The sequence below is a fragment of the Eptesicus fuscus genome, chromosome 3 (assembly GCF_027574615.1).
Source record: "Eptesicus fuscus isolate TK198812 chromosome 3, DD_ASM_mEF_20220401, whole genome shotgun sequence".
NCBI lineage: Eukaryota > Metazoa > Chordata > Mammalia > Chiroptera > Vespertilionidae > Eptesicus > Eptesicus fuscus.
The window spans coordinates 58,935,716-58,956,109 of record NC_072475.1 but is presented as its reverse complement, the minus strand read 5'-3'; the positions used below and the strand labels follow the sequence as shown (position 1 = coordinate 58,956,109).

Below are 20,394 nucleotides of genomic sequence, written 5' to 3'. Positions count from 1 at the left end.
CTGTCAGCATAAATATTATTGCTCGTCTCACATTCAGTTCTTATTAGTATATATCTAGTGACATTTGATCTCGTTCATCTAGAGGAAATGATGAACAACATAGACTGAGGAACAAGAACAGAACCAGAAGCAAGGAGGCTCGATCGGACTATCGGGCCTCAGAGGGAGGATAGGGGAGGGTAGGGGGAGGGTGGGGGGAGGGGGAGAGTTCAACCAAAGGACCTGTATGCATGCATATAAGCCTATCCAACGGTTAAGTTCAACAGGGGATTGGGGCATGCGTGGGGAGAGGAGTGGGATGGGAATGGGGGGATGAGGACAAATATGTGACACCTTAATCAATAAAGAAATTTAAAAAAAAAAAAAAAAATAAAAAAAAAATAAAAATACTACTTCAGTAGTCTTAAGTTGATATTGGAGAAAAGTCACACACAAGGCCTGACCCTGGTGTCATACGTGAAATCAGATCCTCATGTGCCTGTGGCTCCTGTTGGGAGTCTGTATCACAACTGTCTGAGTCCTGGAGGGGCTGGAAATACCCCTGAGGCAGCGGTTCCCTCTTTCTCATGCTCATCCAGACAGGCGAGGACCCAAAGTGCTAAGTGCATATTTCGAGCTTGTGTGCTGAACCTGTTTAGAGCCACAGCAAATTATAAAAGGCAATTTCACAGATACTCTTTGAGAGTGAATATAGTCATTGAACTACAGAGAATAAACTCTCATACACATTTTGAAACTCCCATATAAAATTACTATCCCGAGTCCATCGGGACTTGAGGGTTTCTGTTTTCATGAAGTAGGTGAAAGGGTAAAGGGTAATCTCCGTTCCTTCCAGGTAATGGCACCTGCGCAGGCTTCCCTCTCAGGAGGCCTTAACCAGCTGTGTGTTCACACATCGAAGTCCTTCAGCTCTCCCCAGCTGGCACCTATTTTCACTTTCACTTTCAGTTTCACAGAAAGTTTTAAGGCATTTTCCATTTCATTCTTGACAATCTGAGCAACCTAGGGGTCGGGGTGGGGGGGGGGCGGTAAAAAAGAGGTTAACAAACTCTCTGCCTAATCAAAGCATGTTCCCCACCCCACCCACTGAGGCAACAGGCCAGACTGGAGCTTGTCTCACTTCTCCCAGACCAAAACATCCCTGCACCAGGAATTTCTTTAACAATAGTGTGACACTGTGCACTCTTAGTTCTTTCTCCACCCTTCAGGACCCAACATTTATGGAGCCACCGTAGGGCTGGGGAAGGGTTCCAGAAACCTCATGCATCTTAGCCTGACCCATACAGTGCCCGAACGTTCTATAGAATGGAAAATGGAAAACACTGTACAAATACCTGAACCACATCCTCTTCTGCCACTTCATATAAGAGTTCATCATGGAGTTGAAGGATGAAGAAGCCTCCTCTGATTGGACGGAACATCCCTTGCAGTTTTCTCTTTGGTAACAATCCTACCCCATGAAAAAAAAAGTAGCAAACTGATAAGTATGTCATTTTGCCACAGGATAATTTTTTTTTTTTTTCTTAGAGATCTTGAGAAACTTTGGGAAATTTTAATTAAGAGATTAAAACCCATAAGATTTAGAACTATCAGGAAACTAAGTACTTACTGGCTGCTACCTAACCCAACTACCAGGTAAACTAAATCCCCATCAACTTCCCCCCAGAAAGGAGGAGTCTAACAAAGAAGCCAGTAAATGAAGTTTGGAGAAATCTGTTCCAAACTCTGGTTTAATTTATTTCTCACATACATCTCCTTCCATGGAGTCCCCACTACAGCTTCTCTGAGTAAAACCATCAGAGCAGTATGGGGCCTGATCCCTGTCCTGCAAAGTGAACGGGCACTGTCATTCGGCAGTGTGTTCTAAGAAGGACACTGCCTGCTGTCTTTTGATGGCCAGAAGTGTCACTGTGGTAGAACTGGTGCCTCCCCAATTGGACCCCGTACTCTAGACAAGTAACTCTAAATCTCGGGTCCAAATGTGGACTTCAGAGTGTGTGTGAATTCCTTGACATTGGATGTAAGAGTCTATGTCTACATTTTTCTGGGGAGATGATCTATAAAACCCATGACTCCAAAAATGGTTATAAATCACTTATACTAGACTTAGTTACTATTTCCTAACCAGCTGGGCCTGGTGGTATAGATTATGCCCCTCTGATCACTAAAATAAGCTTCAACATTAATACCTTCAGAGCAATTGCCTTGGTTTGCTCTTATCTCTCAGCAGTCCTTCCTTTCTGCCATTCATTTGCCTACTTACCCTTCAGGACAGCACAAGTAGCGTACCATCTCCTTCAATACCCGGTGCTTCCCTCAGCGTCATCAGCTGTCACTATCTGCAGCCACCTTTCCCCAGAGGTGGCTCTCACAGGTAAGAGAAATGCAGATGAGGCCATGGCAGGCTGCTTCACACCAGGTTGCAAAGGCTGTGCATCTGTTGGCCGGTTTGGCTGACATCTGATGCGCCCCACTGGGCCCCACTTATCTCACAGCACTGGCTGTCCGGAAGGAAGCTCTAGCTTTTCTGCTTTCTGATCACCAAACCTCTGTCCTCTTCATTTCCCTTGCGTACTTGGCTTCTGACCCAGAATGCATGATCCTCCTGTTCCCTGGGTGTCTGTTTCCTCAGGTTCGGCTCCCTTTGATCCCCCTGACCTACTACTACTTTTCACCCAGCACCACACCATGAAGTCATCCTCAGTGACACATCTACTTTGCCTTCCACTCATTCTAAAGGTGGTTAATGTCCACATCCTCACGATGACACTGCATCACTCTGCTGTGGAGAGTTGTGCAAACATTTCAGTCAGGGTCCTATCTTCCCTTCCTTTCCTTAAATTTTAACATAGGTTGATAACTTTTATTTCTAAACCTTTCAAAGCACATAGTACAGTGTTATTACCAGATATTCTCTCTCTCTCTCTCTCTCTCTCTCTCTCTCTCTCTCTCTCTCTCTCTCTCTCTCTCTCTCTCTCTCTCTCTCCCTCTTCTCCCTCTCTCTCCCTCTCTGTGTGTGTGTGTGTGTGTGTTTGCTAACATACATACTCCCACACACAAAATGTTACATGTTTTGGGGGGCATTGAAGACAATTAAATTAAAAATCCTAATTTGATGGGCAAATAGTTTTTTTATATCTATGTATTTTTATATATAAGTGAACATCTTTTTATGTAACTGGCTGTATTATTCTCTATAATATATTTATATACCTCTTCTAGAAATAGCAAATTCATCATCAAGAGCTGATCTATACCTTTTCTGCCCTATCTCAAGCAGTTTGTTCTTCCCCTTTATGCCTAAAACCTTCTTAACTTCTTTCCAGGAAAATTTAAACATGGCTGCAGTCATAGTTTGACAATCTCAGTGACCGTGAAATGGTATTTAAAGCAGAAGGATGGACATGAGACACAGAGAGAAGGGAAAGTTCTATGTACTTGTTAAAACAAGAAATAATCTATCCAAGCAATAAGGAGAGAACTTAGGGAAAATATCTTGAGAACAACAGTAAGAAAAGATGACAATATTGGCAAAGAAATATATGTGGTAAGGAGGTCAGCTTAGTGTATATTCCCAGACTTTAGAGAACAAGGACGGTCATGAGCAGGTAAAACAACATGCTCTCTGTTGTGCTCTGAGGACCACAGTGGGTCGCTGAGGCCCTTTCAAAGCATCTGCAAAGTCTAAGTATTTTCTTAACAACATGCAGAGGTTCTTTTCCTTTCTTATTTTTTTAAAGTGCTTACCATTTAATATGGAAATGACTAAATATACAGTTTTATCCAAAGTCTCAGTAGTCTGGTTTTATACCAAGTAAATTCACTAACAGGAAACGTGGATGTAATTCATTACGTTGATCTTTCCTCCCTCCCCCCATAATGTTTTTTTATTATTCATTGAGCATTAAGTAATACTGGATTATGAAATAATTAATATATACAATATCATATATAGCATTATCTTTTAAAGGAACTTGAAAATGCAATTTAGTAGATATAACCCACATAAACAAAAGGTCTTTGGATTCTTAATAATTCTAAGAGTGTAAAGACAAATTGAGACCAAAATGTTGGAGAACTGCTGAGAAATAATATATAAAATACATCTCCTTTTCATTCCTGATGCAATTAATCTCACCATGCTATAGCAGGGCCTCACTTATGAACAAACCTGTTCTGTCACCTTGGAGCATAACCTCCCGATGACCATGGGATTTGAAGATTGACTGGAAAGTCTCTAATTGCTTCTGAATGTTAACTGTGGCTATTTTCACAATATCAGCCGCCGACCCTTGGACTGTTGTATTGATAGCCTGACGCTCAGCCTATAAAAAACAATAACAGGCTCTCCGTCAGATACACAACATGGTTTCATACCTGCTTTTAGCACCCAGATCAGTGCTTACATCTGCAACCAGACTGGAAATCTGGACCAAGATGTGACCCAGGAAATCAACAATTAAGCAGCATCTAAGAACAATAATTGGAATGATCAGGGCTCTAGACTTTGGGCTGTCATCCTCATGATAAACAGAAGGTCAGATTGCTTCTGTTTAGAAATATTCAACAGTCAGGAACCAAAAACTGTATCACACTTAAAATATACTTAATAGCTCAAATTTATTTTATTTTATAAACATACTAGAGGCCCAGTGCATGATTGAATCATGCACGTGTAGGGTCCCCTACACGCTTTCACTTTCGATCACGGTGGAGCTGGGTGCCTGTCCTCTGGTGCACCAGGCCTTTCAGAAGCCTCCAGCGCGGCGGAGGCTTCCGAAAGGCCTGGTGCCGGAGCGGACAGGCACCCAGCTCCCACGCTTTTGATGGTCCACGGCGGGACGTGAGCTCGCTGCCCCAGCGGCCCCTTCTGTTCCGCAGCACAGCCATGGCGCAGATGCTGAGCTCGAGCCGCCACTGGCGACGCGAGATCAGCATCCTGCCAGCCCAATCAGCTACCCCGGCCACCCCGAGTCCCGCCCCCTGCACCTCCCTCTGGCCCAATCATGGGCATAGCGGAGTGATGGTAATTTACATATTACCATTTTATTAGGTAGGATACCATCAATCTTACAGTTGTTCTAAATTTCATTCTAAAGAGTCTATACTTCAAAATAACTCATATTAATCCTAAATAGACATAAATAGAATGTCAATCTTTGCGATGTGAGTTGGAATGTTCCAAGTACATCCCCCATATCCGTGGCCTCTTGGTTGTATGTAGTTTGCCCCCAGCAGGTCTGCAGCCCTTGGGTATGAAACAGAGCTTTTTATGGGCGGCTAGGACTAATCCTTAGGTGTTAGTGAAAATGCAGATCGTAGCTCCCTAGGTGTTAAGTTAGAACGCCCCTGAAACTATTGCTGCCATGAGCTTCTTGGCAGGCAGCCATAGCAGCTAAAAGTGATCATCCTGGGGTAGTAGGGATGAGGTCTGGGTTAATATCCAAAGTATAACCTATCCATGAATATCGTTCCTGTTGTCCCAAAAGTTCTCAGAAAATGGAGAGAGTCTCCTCGCAGGAGGGATCTATGTAACTTGAGAGGTGTTTTCTAGTCCCCTGTCTCCTGGGTACACTTTACTCCTAGTGCATTAAATATCTGCTAAAGAGGTAGACTTTTTAAAAAATTTACTCTTCTTCTGCTAAATGTTGATGAATCCACTGTAAACTCAATCTGTTGTCACTGTTTAAAGAGTGACTGAATTTCAGCGTCCTAGTGACCCCTCCCTGGTTGAAACTTCGGGTAGTCAGCTGTGTTATTGTTACTACTTGCTGCTTTTCTCCCTGAAGTTACATAGACCCGCCCATTGCCATGTAATTTAAAGTGTTTTTCACGCTAAAAGGATGGCCTTGACTTGTTTTGGCCAATGAATTGTGAGTAAAACTGACGTGCAGCGCATGTAAGAAGGTTTAAAAACTATCCAACATTGTCACAGAAAGGCCTGTCCCAGAGAGGGGATTCTTCCTTTGTTCTGGATTCCAGAGTGAAGAACATATGGAGCAGAACCACAGTCAACCCAGAGCCAAACTATAACATGAATTTAAGATAAAACTGCTTATCATATAAGCCACTGAAACTTTGGGGTTGTGGAAAACTATGACTAAAATATATACTTCACTCTCATGGTATTGTACTTCCTTGATTCTCTTCCAAAATAAAAAAACTTGGCAATCTTGGCTTTGTATCCCATAATCCAAGTCCCTTTATGACCAGGGCTTTCATATACCAGTACATAAAAAATACAGGTTTCTGATCATGGGAGATCAGATCATTAGAACCAACCATCTGATTGATAAAAACTGGAAAAGCTGAAATTACGTGTGTGTGTGTTTTTATTTTTCAGATAATAACTGTGTAGATAGAATATTTAAAAGTATCTATAAGTAAATTATTAGAACTAATCCTACCTTATAATAGAGAAACATGCAAATTGACCGCACCTCCGCTATGCCCATGATTGGGCCTGCGAGAGGCTGGAGGCGGGACTCCGGGTGGCCTATCCGGCCGTTGAGAAGACCAAGATGGCGGCGCCCAATCCTCTTAGTTCCGGGGTCCCGGGCGGCGATCACCACCCGGGGGGGCATGGCCGGGTTCAGCCAGGCACTCCCGGGGGTCCCAGGCGGCGATCGCCACCCTGGGGGTCATGGCCGGGCCCAGCCAGGCGCTCCCGGGGGTCCCAGGCGGCGATCGCCACCCTGGGGGTCATGGCCGGGCCCAGCCAGGCGCTCCCGGGGGTCCCGGGCGGCGCTCGCCACCCGGGGGGGCGTGGCCGGGCCCAGCCAGGCGCTCCCGGGGGTCCCAGGCAGCAATCGCCACCCTAGGGGTGCATGGCCAGGCCCAGCCAGGCGCTCCCGGGGGTCCCGGGCGGCGCTCGCCACCCGGGGGGGCGTGGCCGGGCCCAGCCAGGCGCTCCCGGGGGTCCCGGGCGGCGCTCGCCACCCGGGGGGGCGTGGCCGGGCCCAGCCAGGCGCTTCCGGCGGCGATCGCCACCCTGGGGGGGCGTGGCCGGGCCCAGCCAGGCGCTCCCGGGGGTCCCGGGCGGCGATCGCCACCCTGGGGGGGCATGGCCGGGCCCAGCCAGGCACTCCCGGGGGTCCCGGGCGGCGATCGCCACCCGGGGGGGCAAGGCCAGGCCCAGCCAGGCGCTCCCCGGGAGTCCCCGGGAAGATCGCCACCCTGGGGGGGACGTGGCCGGGCCCAGCCAGCCTTTCCCCGGAGGTTCCTGGGGAGATCGCCACCCTCGGGGAGATGTGGCAGGACTCGCCCAGCCCCTCCCAGGGTCCCTGGGAACATTGCAGGCATGTGGTTGCTGAGACCCAGACCAGGCCTCCTGCCACAGATTCATAGCTTTGCGGAGACCTAGGGCAGGGATCTGCCTCATCTGCAGAGTGACAGAGGTTCTGCAGTGCCCCCAAGACGTGGGTGGGCCCAGCCAGGGATCAAGGGGCATGGAAGGACTCCTGGCAGAGGGGCAAGGACCCTCACCCCTGAGGCGGGGGTTGAGGGGTGGAGCCACCTCAGTGAAGGGGTGCTGCACTGCAGGGTACTGGACTGACTGACGTGATTCTGAGAAGCTCCCAGTGCTAATGGGCCTCGCTCAGGCGGCCTTCACACTTCAGAGGCAGTGACTACTGCTGCTGCCTTCACCCAAAAGCAAGCTCGCTACACCCTGCCCCATAGCAGAGCATGCCTAGGCAGTGAGTGGGACGCCTTCCACCTGCTTCGGAGAAGGGGGGGCAGTAAAGAATGGGGGGAGAGGGCCGAAACCGGTTTGGCTCAATGGATAGAGCGTCGGTCTGCGGACTGAAGGGTCCCAGGTTCGATTCCGGTCAAGGGCATGTACATTGGCTGTGGGCACATCCCTGGTGGGGGGTGTGCAGGAGGCAGTTGGGCGATGATTCTCTCTCATTGATGTTTCTAGCTCTCTATCCCTCTCCCTTCCTCTCTGTAAAAAATCAATAAAAAATATATTTAAAAAAAAAAAAAGAATCGGGGGAGAGGAAAGAATGTGGAGCATCCGCAATGAAGAGGTGCTTGAGAAAGAGGCTTGGAAGCCTGACTGGAAGGTTTGTTTGCTGGGCCGCTGCCCCTTAGGAAGCGCAAAGAGCATGGCTCTGAGGGCTTCCTGTGTGCTCTGAGGGCTTCCTGAGTCAAGTTCCACAGCCAACTGGAATTGGCCTCAGTTTCCTGGTCTGTAAAATGGATGAAGAATGTCCCAGTGCCTTCACTGAGCTTTGATGGCAAATTGAGATACTGTATAAAGAAAATGAGGGAAGAAGTGAGAAAGAAAAGGAAGGACAAAAAACACAAAAGGAAGATTGAAAGGAACCTGTAAACCCATTGTCACTTAAATAGGGAATATAGTCAGTAGTGTTGTAATGATGGTATGATGCCAGGTGGGTACTAGAAATATCGGGGAACACTTTGTAAAGTATATGATTGTCTAACCACTATTCTGTAACTAATATAAAACCTGAAACCAATACAAAATAATGTTGAATGTAAAGAAATTAAAATTGGAGTGAAATTTTTATAAATTTCAAAGTTTAAATAAAAGCTCTAAAGGAAGGAAGGGGAGAATAAAACGTGTTTTTCATTTTGCCACTTCATTAAAAAGACAGTTGTCTTTATGTGGTGCTTTTATACTTTTCTAAGTCATTATCTCATTTTAATTTCCCGGCAACTTAAGGACAAGATAAGTATTCCCTCCACTATTCAAAGAAAGGAAATCTTGGTGTCTGGTCCTAATGATTCAATCGTCAAGCCCTTATTGTAAAGCAGGGTTAGTAAAATTTTCTGTGCAGGGTCATATCTATACTAATAAAAGCCTTGGGGGCAATCAGGCCCGCAGAGGAGCAGTTAGGGGTCAATCAGGCCAGCAAGGAAGCAGTTAGGGGGCAATCAGGCAGGTAGGTGAGCGGTTAGAAGCCAGCAGTCCCGGATTGTGAGAAGGATGTCCAACTGCAGGATTAGGCCCGATTCCACAGGAATCGAGCCTAAACCTGCAGTTGGACATCCCCCGAGTGGTCCCATATTAGAGAGGGTGCAAGCTGGGCTGAGGGACACCCTCCCCAGTGCACGAATTTCGTGCACCGGGCCTCTAGTATGTAATATTTGCAATGTTTCTAGACAAAAGAACAACAATAAAAACAATTATATTTCTATATGTGAGCAGCCACGTTAGAAAATGTAAAAATGGAAGGAAAATAATAATAAAAAAAGATGCCATTTGCAACAGCATTAAGACTTTTCAAATACCTAGCTGTAAATCTAATAAGAAACATACACGATCTCTTCCCCAAAACTACACAATGTTACTGAGAAAATTTAACAAGACTTAAAGACATAAATAAATGAACAAATAGATCACATTCATGGATTGAAAACTCAAATTTATAAATATGTCCATGTCTATTGGTCCCATCTTCATCTATGAATCAAGACAGTCGCAAGAAAAAATAAATAAATAAATAAATCCCACAGGATTCTGTATTTATGTGGAAATTTACAAGCTGCTTCTACAATTTATATGGAAATGCAAAGAACCAAGAATAGGCAAATATTTGACGAAGAAAAGAACAAGGTAAGAAAACTAAGAAAACTTTGCCATATATCAAGACACCTTACAAAGCAGCATATCTAAGGCAGTGTGGCACTGTCTAAAGGATAAGCAAATACAACAGACCAAAATAATGTGTACAGAAACAGAAACATCCACATTATTTGATTTGTAGCACAAGCGGCACACCACAGAGCAGTGGGGGGGAAGCTGCCTTTTCAATAGTTTGGGACAATTGTATATCCATGGGGGAGGTAGGGGACCCTGACCCTCAATGTCTAATAACATGAAAATCAATTCCTGGTTGATTGTAGATATAACTGTAAAAGGCAAAACAAAAATTTCTAGAGAATATTTTCTTGATGTTGGGGTAGAGAAAGCTTTCTTCAACAGATCAAGGAAAGCACTACAATAATATAAAAGACTGATAAAATAGAAAGATCTGGACTAAAATAGAAGCTTAAACGCTCAGATACATAGAATGCTTTTATGAATCCTAATGACTTCAGGAAGAGATTTTATTCATAATTTGAACAAATATCATCAATAAATCTTTGGACTGATGTTAATGACTGATGTTAATCTCTGAAGGCATTGGCAATCTGGTGTGATAAGCATACAGTAGGTAAAACAAAGAACAAATAGTAAATATAAGAATTAAGTTTATTTATAACTTATTACCAAAGCTAATAAATAACTAGCTTACTAAACATCTTTAAATGAAGTATTATAAATGTGAGCCGACATTTACAGTAGCCTCCCAAAGACTGGCAGGTGCCATCACTTCAGAAATCCTTAATGAAACACAAGACCCAATCAATATACTAGTGATCCTACATTAGCAGCAGTTGTCTTTGGTGAAAAGTACATGTCAATCAGTGGGAAGGTGGGGGTGGGTAGGTGGGGAGAGATTAACCAAAGAACTTATATGCATATATGCACAACCCACGAACACAGACAATAGTGTGGTGAAGGCCTGGGGGGTGTGGGGGGGCGGGGTGGAGGGATTCATTGAGGGGTCAAGGGGGACATCTGTTATACCTTCAACAACAAAGATAAATTAAAACCAAAAGTATATGTCACTGAAATTTTAAGTTAAAAATCCAGAGAATTTCAACATACGTGAGCTTTATGATAAGGGTTGTTGTCTTTGATTGCTGGTAAATATCTACGCCTTCCCAAAATGGTCTGAACAAACCCATCTCTTTTACAATTCTTCACTGTCTCTTTCATGAAATGATTAATCCCTACAAAGAAAAAAAAAATGAGTACAACTAAAGTCATTCTTAATATCATTCAATAGTTTCAATACAGAGAAATATACCAAAAGTATTGAGACTAGGCTTATCTAACTTTATTCATATATGCAATCTCTGATTTCTCAAAGCTCTGCTCATCCTGAGTAATAAATACTAATGTCTCCCAATTGAAACTCCTCATTTGAGGATTTCTGTTGTGTCACTGACACACAAGAAACATTTGAGGAAAGTGAGTGATAGGAAGAAGAGAAAACCCTGCCCTGCCAAGTACAGCTGTTGGTGATATGTGACCACGAGTATGAAAGTTCAGAAAGTAATCATGCTCTTAGCCTTTCTCTTTAGGAATTGCTGTGATTTTGTTGAAGAGAAATAAGAGGATGAGATTTAAGGAAGCTCTACAATTTCTCTTACCTGAGTCTGTAGGAGGCCTTCTAATATTCAGAGACTGAAAGAACTACTTAAAAAACAACAACAATGAAAACAAACAAAAATCAATGAGCCTGTCTGGGCATGGCTCAGTGTCTGAGCATCAACCTATGAACCAGGAGGTCACAGTTCGATTCGGGTCAGGGCACATGCCTGGGCTGCAGCTGGATCCCCAGTGTGGAGCATGCAAGAGGCAGCCAATCAATGATCTCTCTGATCATTGATGTTTCTATTTCTCTCTCCCTCTTCCTTCCTCTCTAAAATCAATAAAAATATATTTAAAAAAAATAAAAATAACAACAATGAATTCTGAGATATAATCTATATACCAGTGATGGCAAACCTATAACACGCGTGTCAGTAGCCATTTCTGATGACACGCGGCCGCTGAGGCGGCCGCATGCCGAGGATAAAACATTTGCTGCTCCTGAGGATGAAACATTTGTGAAATAATGTTTTTTCCTCAAAGTGACACATTACCCGAGTTATGCTCAGTTTTTTGGTGAAGTTTGACACACCAAGCTCAAAAGGTTGCCCATCACTGCTATATATAGTAAATGGCGCCCATTTCAGGTGAATGACCTATAATATATGCTAATTAGACCAGACAGCTAAACAACCTTCCAGACGTCATTCTGGACATCCTTCTGGATGAAGCCATAGTGGCAGGGCCCAAGGCAGAGGCAGTTAGGGGTGATCGGGCAGGCAGGCAAGCAGTTAGGGGCAATCAGGCAGGCAGACAAGTGGTTAGGAGTCAGCGGTCCTGGATTGCAAGAGGGATGTCCGACTGCCGGTTTAGGCCCAATCTCAGGATTGGGAGAGGGTGCAGGCCAGGCTGAGGGACCCCACCCCCATGCACGAATTTCATGCACCAGGCCTCTACTTGATGTATATTAACAAATGTATATACTCCTTTAACAAACACTACGAGATATAAAACATTTAATCACCTTATAGTCAGATCCCCATTATCAGTCTCACTAACTCACTGATGTGCTTTATGACACTACTAGAGGCCCAGTGCACAAAATTCGTGCACTCCGGGGAGGGGTCCCTCAGCCCGGATTGCGAGAGGGCGCAGGCTAGGCCAAGAAACCCCACTGGTGCACAATCAGAGTTGGGGAGGGACGTGGAAGGTTGGCCAGCCAGGGAGGAACCGCAGGAGGGCTCTAGGGTGCGTCTGACGTCTCGCTCAGTCCTGATCAGCCAGACCCCAGCAGCAAGCTAACCTACTGGTTGGAGCGTCTGCCTCCTGGTGGTCAGTGCAGGTCATAGCGACTGGTCAACTGATCAACTGTCTGTCCCCTGGTGGTCAGTGCACATCACAGTGAGCGGTTGAGCGGCCTTAGCATATAATTAGCATATCACACTTTGATTGGTTGAATGGCTGACCAGACCGGACACTAAGCATATTAGGCTTTTATTATATAAGATATTATAGTTTTTATGTTCTTGAAATTCATAAAAGATTGAATTATACTGTATGTTTTCATTTGTGTCTGCCTTCTTTTGCTAAGTAGTATTACATCGCGAGATATACCAAAATCTGTTTATTTATAGTCATGTTGATAGGCATTTGGACTGTTCCCAATCTTTGGCTCTTATGAATAAAACTACTATAACATTCATGTTCAAGTCTGTGGGTGAAAGGGGCCACATGAAATGTCTGGGTAACTTGTAACTTCCCTTTTTCCAGACCCCTTGGGGCACAACCTAATGTGTCTGGGCACCAGGACAGATACCACAAATTCCTTTATTGTATTGTTATCAGGTTAATTATTGACTGTTAACTATCCTGCACCCACCTAAGTATGTACCTATCATTTTACATTTTATCCAATCTCAGAGGTTCCCTCCCCACCCCCGCCTTTGCTTTCTCCCGCCTCTCTAATCTATCAACCAATGGATTTCACGTAACCCACCTACATCACCTCCTTTGATTGCAATGTATAAAAATAGATGAAAAACCGCCATTCTCTGGAGCATTATCCCAATCCATTGAGATACTGCTTCCTGACAATTGTCGATAGTTTGGCTCAAATAAATTCACAAAAATTCTTTACCAGTTTGAATGTTTTTACTTTAACAAGTCTTTGGACATATGTTTTCATTTTTCTTGGGCAAATACCCAGTAGTGGAATTGCAGGATCAAATGGCTTAGTTTATGTTTAACTTTGTATGAAAGGACCATACTAATACTGTTTCACAATTCTAATAGCAATGTTAAAGAGATACAATGTTTCTAATTTTAGTCATTTTTCTTGTGTTTTTAAAGAAATATTTTTATTGATTTCAGAAAGGAAGGGAGAGGGAGAGATAGAAACATCAATAATGAGAGAGAATCATTGATCGGCTGCCTCCTGCACACCCACCCACTGGAGAGAGAGCCTGCAACTGGGGCATGTGCTCTCCACCAGAACTGAACCTGGGACCCTTCAGTCCCCAGGCCTATGCTCAATTCACTGAGCCAAACCAGCCAGGGCTCTTATTTTTGTAATAGTATCTCTTTGTGGTTCTTTTCCCTGATGACTAATAAATGATAACATTTGATGTGGTCATTCATCTATCTTCTTCTGTGAAGTGTCTGTTCAAATCTTTGACCTTTATTTTATTGGATTATTTGCCTTCTTAGCATATATATATATATAAAAGCCCAGCGACTGTTATGGCAGAACAACCAGAATGACCAGACTGACTAGTGGCTATGACGCGCACTGCAGAAGCCAACCAGCCTGATCTGGGCCACGAGTGGCTCCCCCCCTGCCCCGACTCCACCTGGCCAGCCTGGCCCCCGATTGGCCCCCAACACCCCGATTGGGGGCAAGGCTGGCTGCCAACCACCCATGGCCCCTTCCCCTTGGCGGCCTCCACCCCGATCGGCCCCCAACACCCCTAAATCATTGCCTGGCTCCCTGGTGCATGTACATTTAGTGTAAGCACAAGAAAATAATTATCAGTCCCTTCTGACCCTGACCAGAGTCTCCAGAGGGCTCTGCTAATACTACGGCCAAGGTGTGGAATTCTCCCTCCAGGGAAGTCAGCCCCAGGAGACCTTCCAAGTTAGCCAAAAAGGCAACCTAAGCATTAACGGGATGGTGGCCCTTTGCTGAGGAATGTAGAGAGGCTGGGTGGGGATTTTGTGAAATTGCAGTGCCTTGCAGATTAGGTGAGCTTTCAATCTCTCTTTAAATGGGGCAGCAAAGAGAACCTGCAGGCTGCCAGGAGCAACAGTGAAGGGTAAGCACATTAAAAAACCAAAAACCTTTTAAATAAACAGTCATGAAGATCATATTGGGAAACTGAGGGTAGAGCCCCAGGAAGAATGCAAAAATCATTAAAGGGCCATCATCCATCTTGATACATGTTTGAAAACAACACATAAACAACTTCATCTCATGGCATGTGAAATGCAAAACAGTTCTGTTGTGGGTTTTCTTTCGGCCATCCTTAAAGTATAATTAGATCCAGCTGGGGGAAAGCTATAGCTTCCAGCTTTAGACCCCCTGCCGGCCCCACCCCCGACCGGCCCCCATCAGGTCGGGGCGGATGGACCCCACCTGTGCACTAATTCGTGTAGTGAGACTCTAGTTGTGTTATACGAGTTCTTTATATATTCTAGATGCAAGTCCTTTGTCAGATAATAGGAGCTGTAAATATTTTCTCTCAGTCTATGGTTTGCCTTTACATTTCCTTAATGGTATCTTTTATCAATGTTTATCTTTTTTAAAATATATTTTTATTGATTTCAGAGAGTAAAGGAGAGGGAGAGACAGATAGAAACATCAATGATAAGAGAGAATAATTGATTGGCTGCCTCCTGCACACCCCACATTGGAGATCGAGCCCGCAACCCAGGCATGTGCCCTGACTGGGAATCAATTTAGTGCACGAATTAGTGCACCCCCTGGTTCATAGGTCAATGTTCAACCACTGAGCTACACCAGCTGGGCTATCATTATCTTTTATGATTCAGTGTTATTATCACCTGATACATCTTTGCCTATCTCAATGTCACAAATCTTTTTTCCCCTGTTTCTTCTGGAAGATTTATAGTTTTGTAGTTTTAACCTTTACTTTTAAGTCTATGCTCCATATCAAGTTAATTTTTAATATAATGTGAAAAAAAGTTAAAGTTCACTTTTTTCCCTATACTGGTGTCTAGTTGTTCTAACACTAATGGTTGACAAGACCATTTTTCCTCCAATGAATTACCATGGTAACTTAGTTGAAAATCAACTTGCCACATATGTAATAGGTCTATTTCTGGGCTCTGTATTGTGACACGCTGTTCTCTATGTCTACTCTTATGCCTACCTTAATTATTGTAGTTTTATAATAAATTTCTAAATTATTCAACATTGTACTTCTCCAAAAAATGTTATTCAAGTCCCTTTCAATTTCCATATAAATTTAGTCAGCTTATCTAATTCTGTACAAGAGTCTAATAAAATTTTCATTGGCATCCCACTGAATTGTCATCATAACAATATTTTGCCTTCTAATAAACTCACATGGTAAACCTCCCATTTATTTAAGTATTCTTCAGTTTCTCTCAGGATTGCTTTGAAATTTTTAATAAAATATTGAAATTATTAAATGTAGCCTAAGTATTTCATGTGTTCTGATGTTATTATAAACTAGTGACCCGGTATGTGGATTTGTGCACACTGAAAGGAAATTAATTAGAAGAAATATGTTAATAGCGCTATTCGCCCTTTCTCTATAATAGAAGTGTCAACCCAATTCATGATCGACAATGACAGATCGAAACACACACATGCGATTGGTGCCAGCGAGAGCTTTATATGTATCGTGCATGCGTGAGTCAACTTAGCCTTTTATATATATAGAATAAACTTGCTTAATTAGACCTGCCTTCTGATTTAGCTAAACTTTTTCCAGCCCAGTGAAGCAGCCCAACTTCTCTTTCAGGTAATTGTCCGTGACACAGCAGTAAATATCAACACGAAGTCAATTATTATTGTAGATCATGCAGGGAGAACAAAGGGTAAAATATTTAACTCTAGCAGTGTTTGACTATATTCTGCACAGTGAGAAAACCCGAAGTCATTTTCAAGTTCCACCATTTCTTACTTCTTTTCAGTCGGGTCAAGTTTCTAAACTTTCTAAATCTCCATTTTCCGGCTAATGAAAAGAAAATAGGATTCTACCGAGTCTACTATCTACCTACTCCAGGACTTCTGTGAGGATCAAATGAGATGAGGCACAGAAAAACGCTTCACAGACATTTGGTTAAAGTGTGAAATGTTTGCACTTAGCTATAAAGCAAGTCGTGTTCCTGGGCTGAAGAAACTCCAAGGAGGCTAGTCGCTAGGGAGAGGAAGCCAGGCATTGCTACGTGACACCATTACCAGGGTGCCCACAGCGACCGTTTTGAGCTGGGCTGGGCTGTGGGCTGCATTTTGCACCATGGGGTCTTGGCAGCATTGGCTGTGACTTGGGTGTCGCTCCGGGGTGGTGGGGGGCCTGTGTCCCACTTGTGGGAAGCCGAGTGTTGGTTTGTCAGTGTCAGGTCCGTGGTGCCAGCCAGTGTGTGTCATGGCAGCTCCTGCATTGAGCATCTGCCCCCTGGTGGTCAGTGTGCATCAGAGCTATTGGTCGGACAGACACTTAGCCTTTTATATATATACTAGAGTCCTGGTACACGAATTCGTGCACGGGTGGGGTCCCTAGACCTGGCTGATGGTTGCCGGGCCTGGTGCGGAAGGAATGGACGCTGGATGCCAACATCAGCGCCCCACCACCACACAGTTCCCCACCTTCTCCCCTCCTCCTTCCCTCACCGCCATGCCGCCACCGTGGCAGGCAGGTGGCAGGCCGATTGGGGTGGAAGGACCATGGGAGGTTGGCCGGCCGAGGGAGGTTAGCTGTGGGAGTGCACTGACCACCAGGGGGCAGCTCCTGTGTTAAGCATCTGCCCCCTGGTGGTCAGTGCACATCATAGCAACTGGTCGACTGGTGATTCCATCTTAACAGTCACTTAGGCTTTTATTTATATGGTTTTTATTTTTTATTCATATACTAATTGTTCATTACTAGTAGAAATATAACTGATTTTTAGAACTTGACTTTGTATGGTGGGAGCTTACTAAATTTAGTTATTTCTTTTAGTAGCTGTTTTTGTAAAATTCATATGATTTTTGATGTACAAGATCATGTCATGTGTAAATAAAGTTTTCTTTTGGAGGACTGGGGACAGAGTTGATTACCAAGAAGCATAAAAGAACTTTCTGGGGTGATGGTTCTATATCTTGGTTGTGGTATATGACTGTGTGCGTTTGTCAAAATTTATAGAACTATACACATAAAAAGGGTGAATTTTATTCTATGTAAATTATACCTCAATAAACTGCCAGAAGAAAAGATAATTTAAAATAATGATACTCAAATTTCTCTATAACAGCAATTGTTCTCTCACAGGTTGTGGTACATTTACCAATGGCTTACTGTTTCATGTTAAAGCCATCTAAACCTAAAGCATAGGATAAGTCCAAGATTTTATGAGATATTCACAATGACATGGTAGCATATACATTTGCTGCATTCTGCTATTCCATTTCCATCCCTACTTTTTTTTTTTTTATTGATTTCAGAGAGAAAGGGAGAGGGAGAGAGAGAAACATCAATGATGACAGAGAATCATTGATAGGCTGCCTTCCGCACACCCCCCACTGGGAATCGAGCCTGCAACCCAGGCAAGTGCCCTTGGCCGGAATCGAACCTGGGACCCTTCAGTCCGCAGGCTGATGCTCTACCCACTGAGCCAAACCAGCTAGGGCTCCATCCCTACTTTTATGAAAAACAAAAAAAAGCACATCTTAGTAAATAATTATAATAAGGTTATTTCATTAACATGTCTGATGACAACTTCCAATTAATATAAATGTTAATAAAAAATTCTGTAATGCAAAATTTTAAAATTAATATAATATGGAAAGACAGTTGAAAAGTATAGTATCTAGAAGATAATACTCAAGGCTTCTTTACCGGTGTATCTGGATTTGAAGGAGTCAATGTAGCAAGCAGCATCATTTTCTTTAATGCCCATCTGCTCTCCCAAAGACTTAGCTCCCATTCCATAAATGATTCCATAGCAAATCTGAAAGGAGGGCATCACACTCAGTAAGTAAATGAAAGGTCATAAGTACATAAAATGCAAATATAAAAAGTTCATTAAGATTGAAATTTGATAAGCGTTTTATTTCATAGTGAGTCAGAGAAATGTTTAGATCTGTTTTTGGTGGGTTACATCCATAAAAGCTGAACATCTTTTCTGCCTTTTAGCAGTACTGGTTTTTTTCTTGGAGATGGGAAGAAACAAAGGGTGGGATTGAACATGAATGTTGTGTGTTTTAAGAAAGTAATCTTAGTGACTTACTCATTTTTATTGATTTGAGAGAGAAAGAGAGAGAGAGAGAATGAGAGAGATTGAGAGAGCGAGAGAGAGAGATTAGTTGCCTCCTACACGATCCCCAATTGGGGATCGAACCTGCAACCTGAGCGTGTCTTGGCCAGGAATTGAACCTGTGACCTTCTGGTGTACAAGATGATGCTCCAACCGAGTCACATTGGCCAGGGCTAATCCTATGATTTAAAAGGGAAGATTTATTTCTGATTCTTTGTCATTTATCCAGTCTTCAGAGCAGCTTTCTACTCCTCATAACTCTTCAAAACCTCATTAACTTCTGCTTAAAGAAGTGCCTACGAGTAGGAAAAAAAGCATACAAACACTCCTATCCTCACCTTTAGATAGCACGAAAAGAGTTTGCTAATAGGAAGACTTATTGGAAATAAATACACTTTTCATCTCACAGCCACCTGAAATCCCACAACTGCAGAATTCATTTGAGTTAAACAAAAAGTAATGGAATTTTGGGCATTATGAAGGAAAATGATCTAAATAGGTCAATAAATAAACTGATTTATAATAAGTATCACATGGGTCCAAATCCCAGCATTTACAAGATATATTATCTTGCACAAGCTACAGAAACCTTTAGCACCTTGATTTCTTCATTCATAAAATGAAGACAGTAGTAATACCTATATCATGGGGTTGTTAGGATTAAATCAGTTATAAGTGTTTAGAAAACCGCATGCCATAAAGCAAGTTCTATATACTTGTTAAATAAACATGTACTATATACATGTTAAATAAACATGTATATAGAACTTGATTTAAAAGGTAACTTGCAAAAAATTTAAAAAGGTAACTTGTAAAAAATGAGTATTAGAATGCCAGCCTGGCCAGTGTGGTGCAGTGGTTAAGCGTCAACATATGAACCAGGAGGTCACAGTTTGATTCTGATCAGGGCACATGACAGGGTTGCAGGGTTGGTCCCCAATGGGAGTGTGCAAGAGGCAGCCAATCAATGATTTTCTCTCATCATTGATGTTTTTATCTCTCCTTCTTCCTTCATCTCTTTGAAAACAATAAAAATATATTATTAAAAAAAGACTTCCAAAATACTTTCAATGTGATAAGATAGCTAGCAGTATTTTGCTTTTTCCTTTTTTGAATACATTGAGACAAATTTCTTCCTTTTTTGTTTTCCTTTTTGATCTTTCTATGCTGTATTTTGTTGTGATGCCGATTTTTTTTCCCCTTTTTAAACTCAGATATTACTTAATGCTAACTGAGATCTCAGAGATAAAACAAAACAAAACAAAACAAAACAAACCTCAAGAATTAGGTGGTTCAGTGCATAGTAATTTATGAAAATTGGTATTGAATAAACACTATTAAATCATGCAAGAACTTATTAAATGAAGGCCTCTATTATCAGGGGGGAAATGTTTAGGTTACAGAGTCAGAATGTCTAAATTCTGGCATTTTGAACTTATCCTGGGTCTACCATTTATAGCTATAAGACCTTAAGCAAATTACTAACTTTCTGTGCCTCGGTTTCCCCCTATATAAAATGAAGATAATAATAATAATAATACCTATTTCACGGGTTTATTATGAGGATTAAATATTAGAATATTACCTATTTTACCTGGAGTTTGATTCTTGCTAAATGCAGAAGGAGATTAAATAGAGAAGACAAAGCTGGCTTCCTAAGTCATGGGAAAAACAGTGTTGGTGCTAAACAGACAGTGGTGAGAGGAAGCGCTTCATGCCCAATG

General features: G+C 42.9%; 1 protein-coding gene across 1 annotated transcript in view; it reads right to left on the bottom strand.

Annotated features, from left to right (window-relative positions):
• Positions 1-742: 742 nt before the first annotated feature.
• The window catches only part of POLQ (DNA polymerase theta), a 109,189-nt gene continuing 89,537 nt past the window's right edge, over positions 743-20,394 (bottom strand). Inside the window, exons 26-30 of the mRNA XM_054711786.1 lie at positions 18,253-18,364; positions 10,682-10,806; positions 4,172-4,325; positions 1,335-1,450; positions 743-1,002 (exon numbers count right to left, since the gene is read on the bottom strand). Coding sequence (XP_054567761.1) covers positions 889-1,002; positions 1,335-1,450; positions 4,172-4,325; positions 10,682-10,806; positions 18,253-18,364 — 621 coding nt within the window. The 3' untranslated portion in view covers positions 743-888. The remainder of the gene's footprint in view (positions 1,003-1,334; positions 1,451-4,171; positions 4,326-10,681; positions 10,807-18,252; positions 18,365-20,394) is intronic.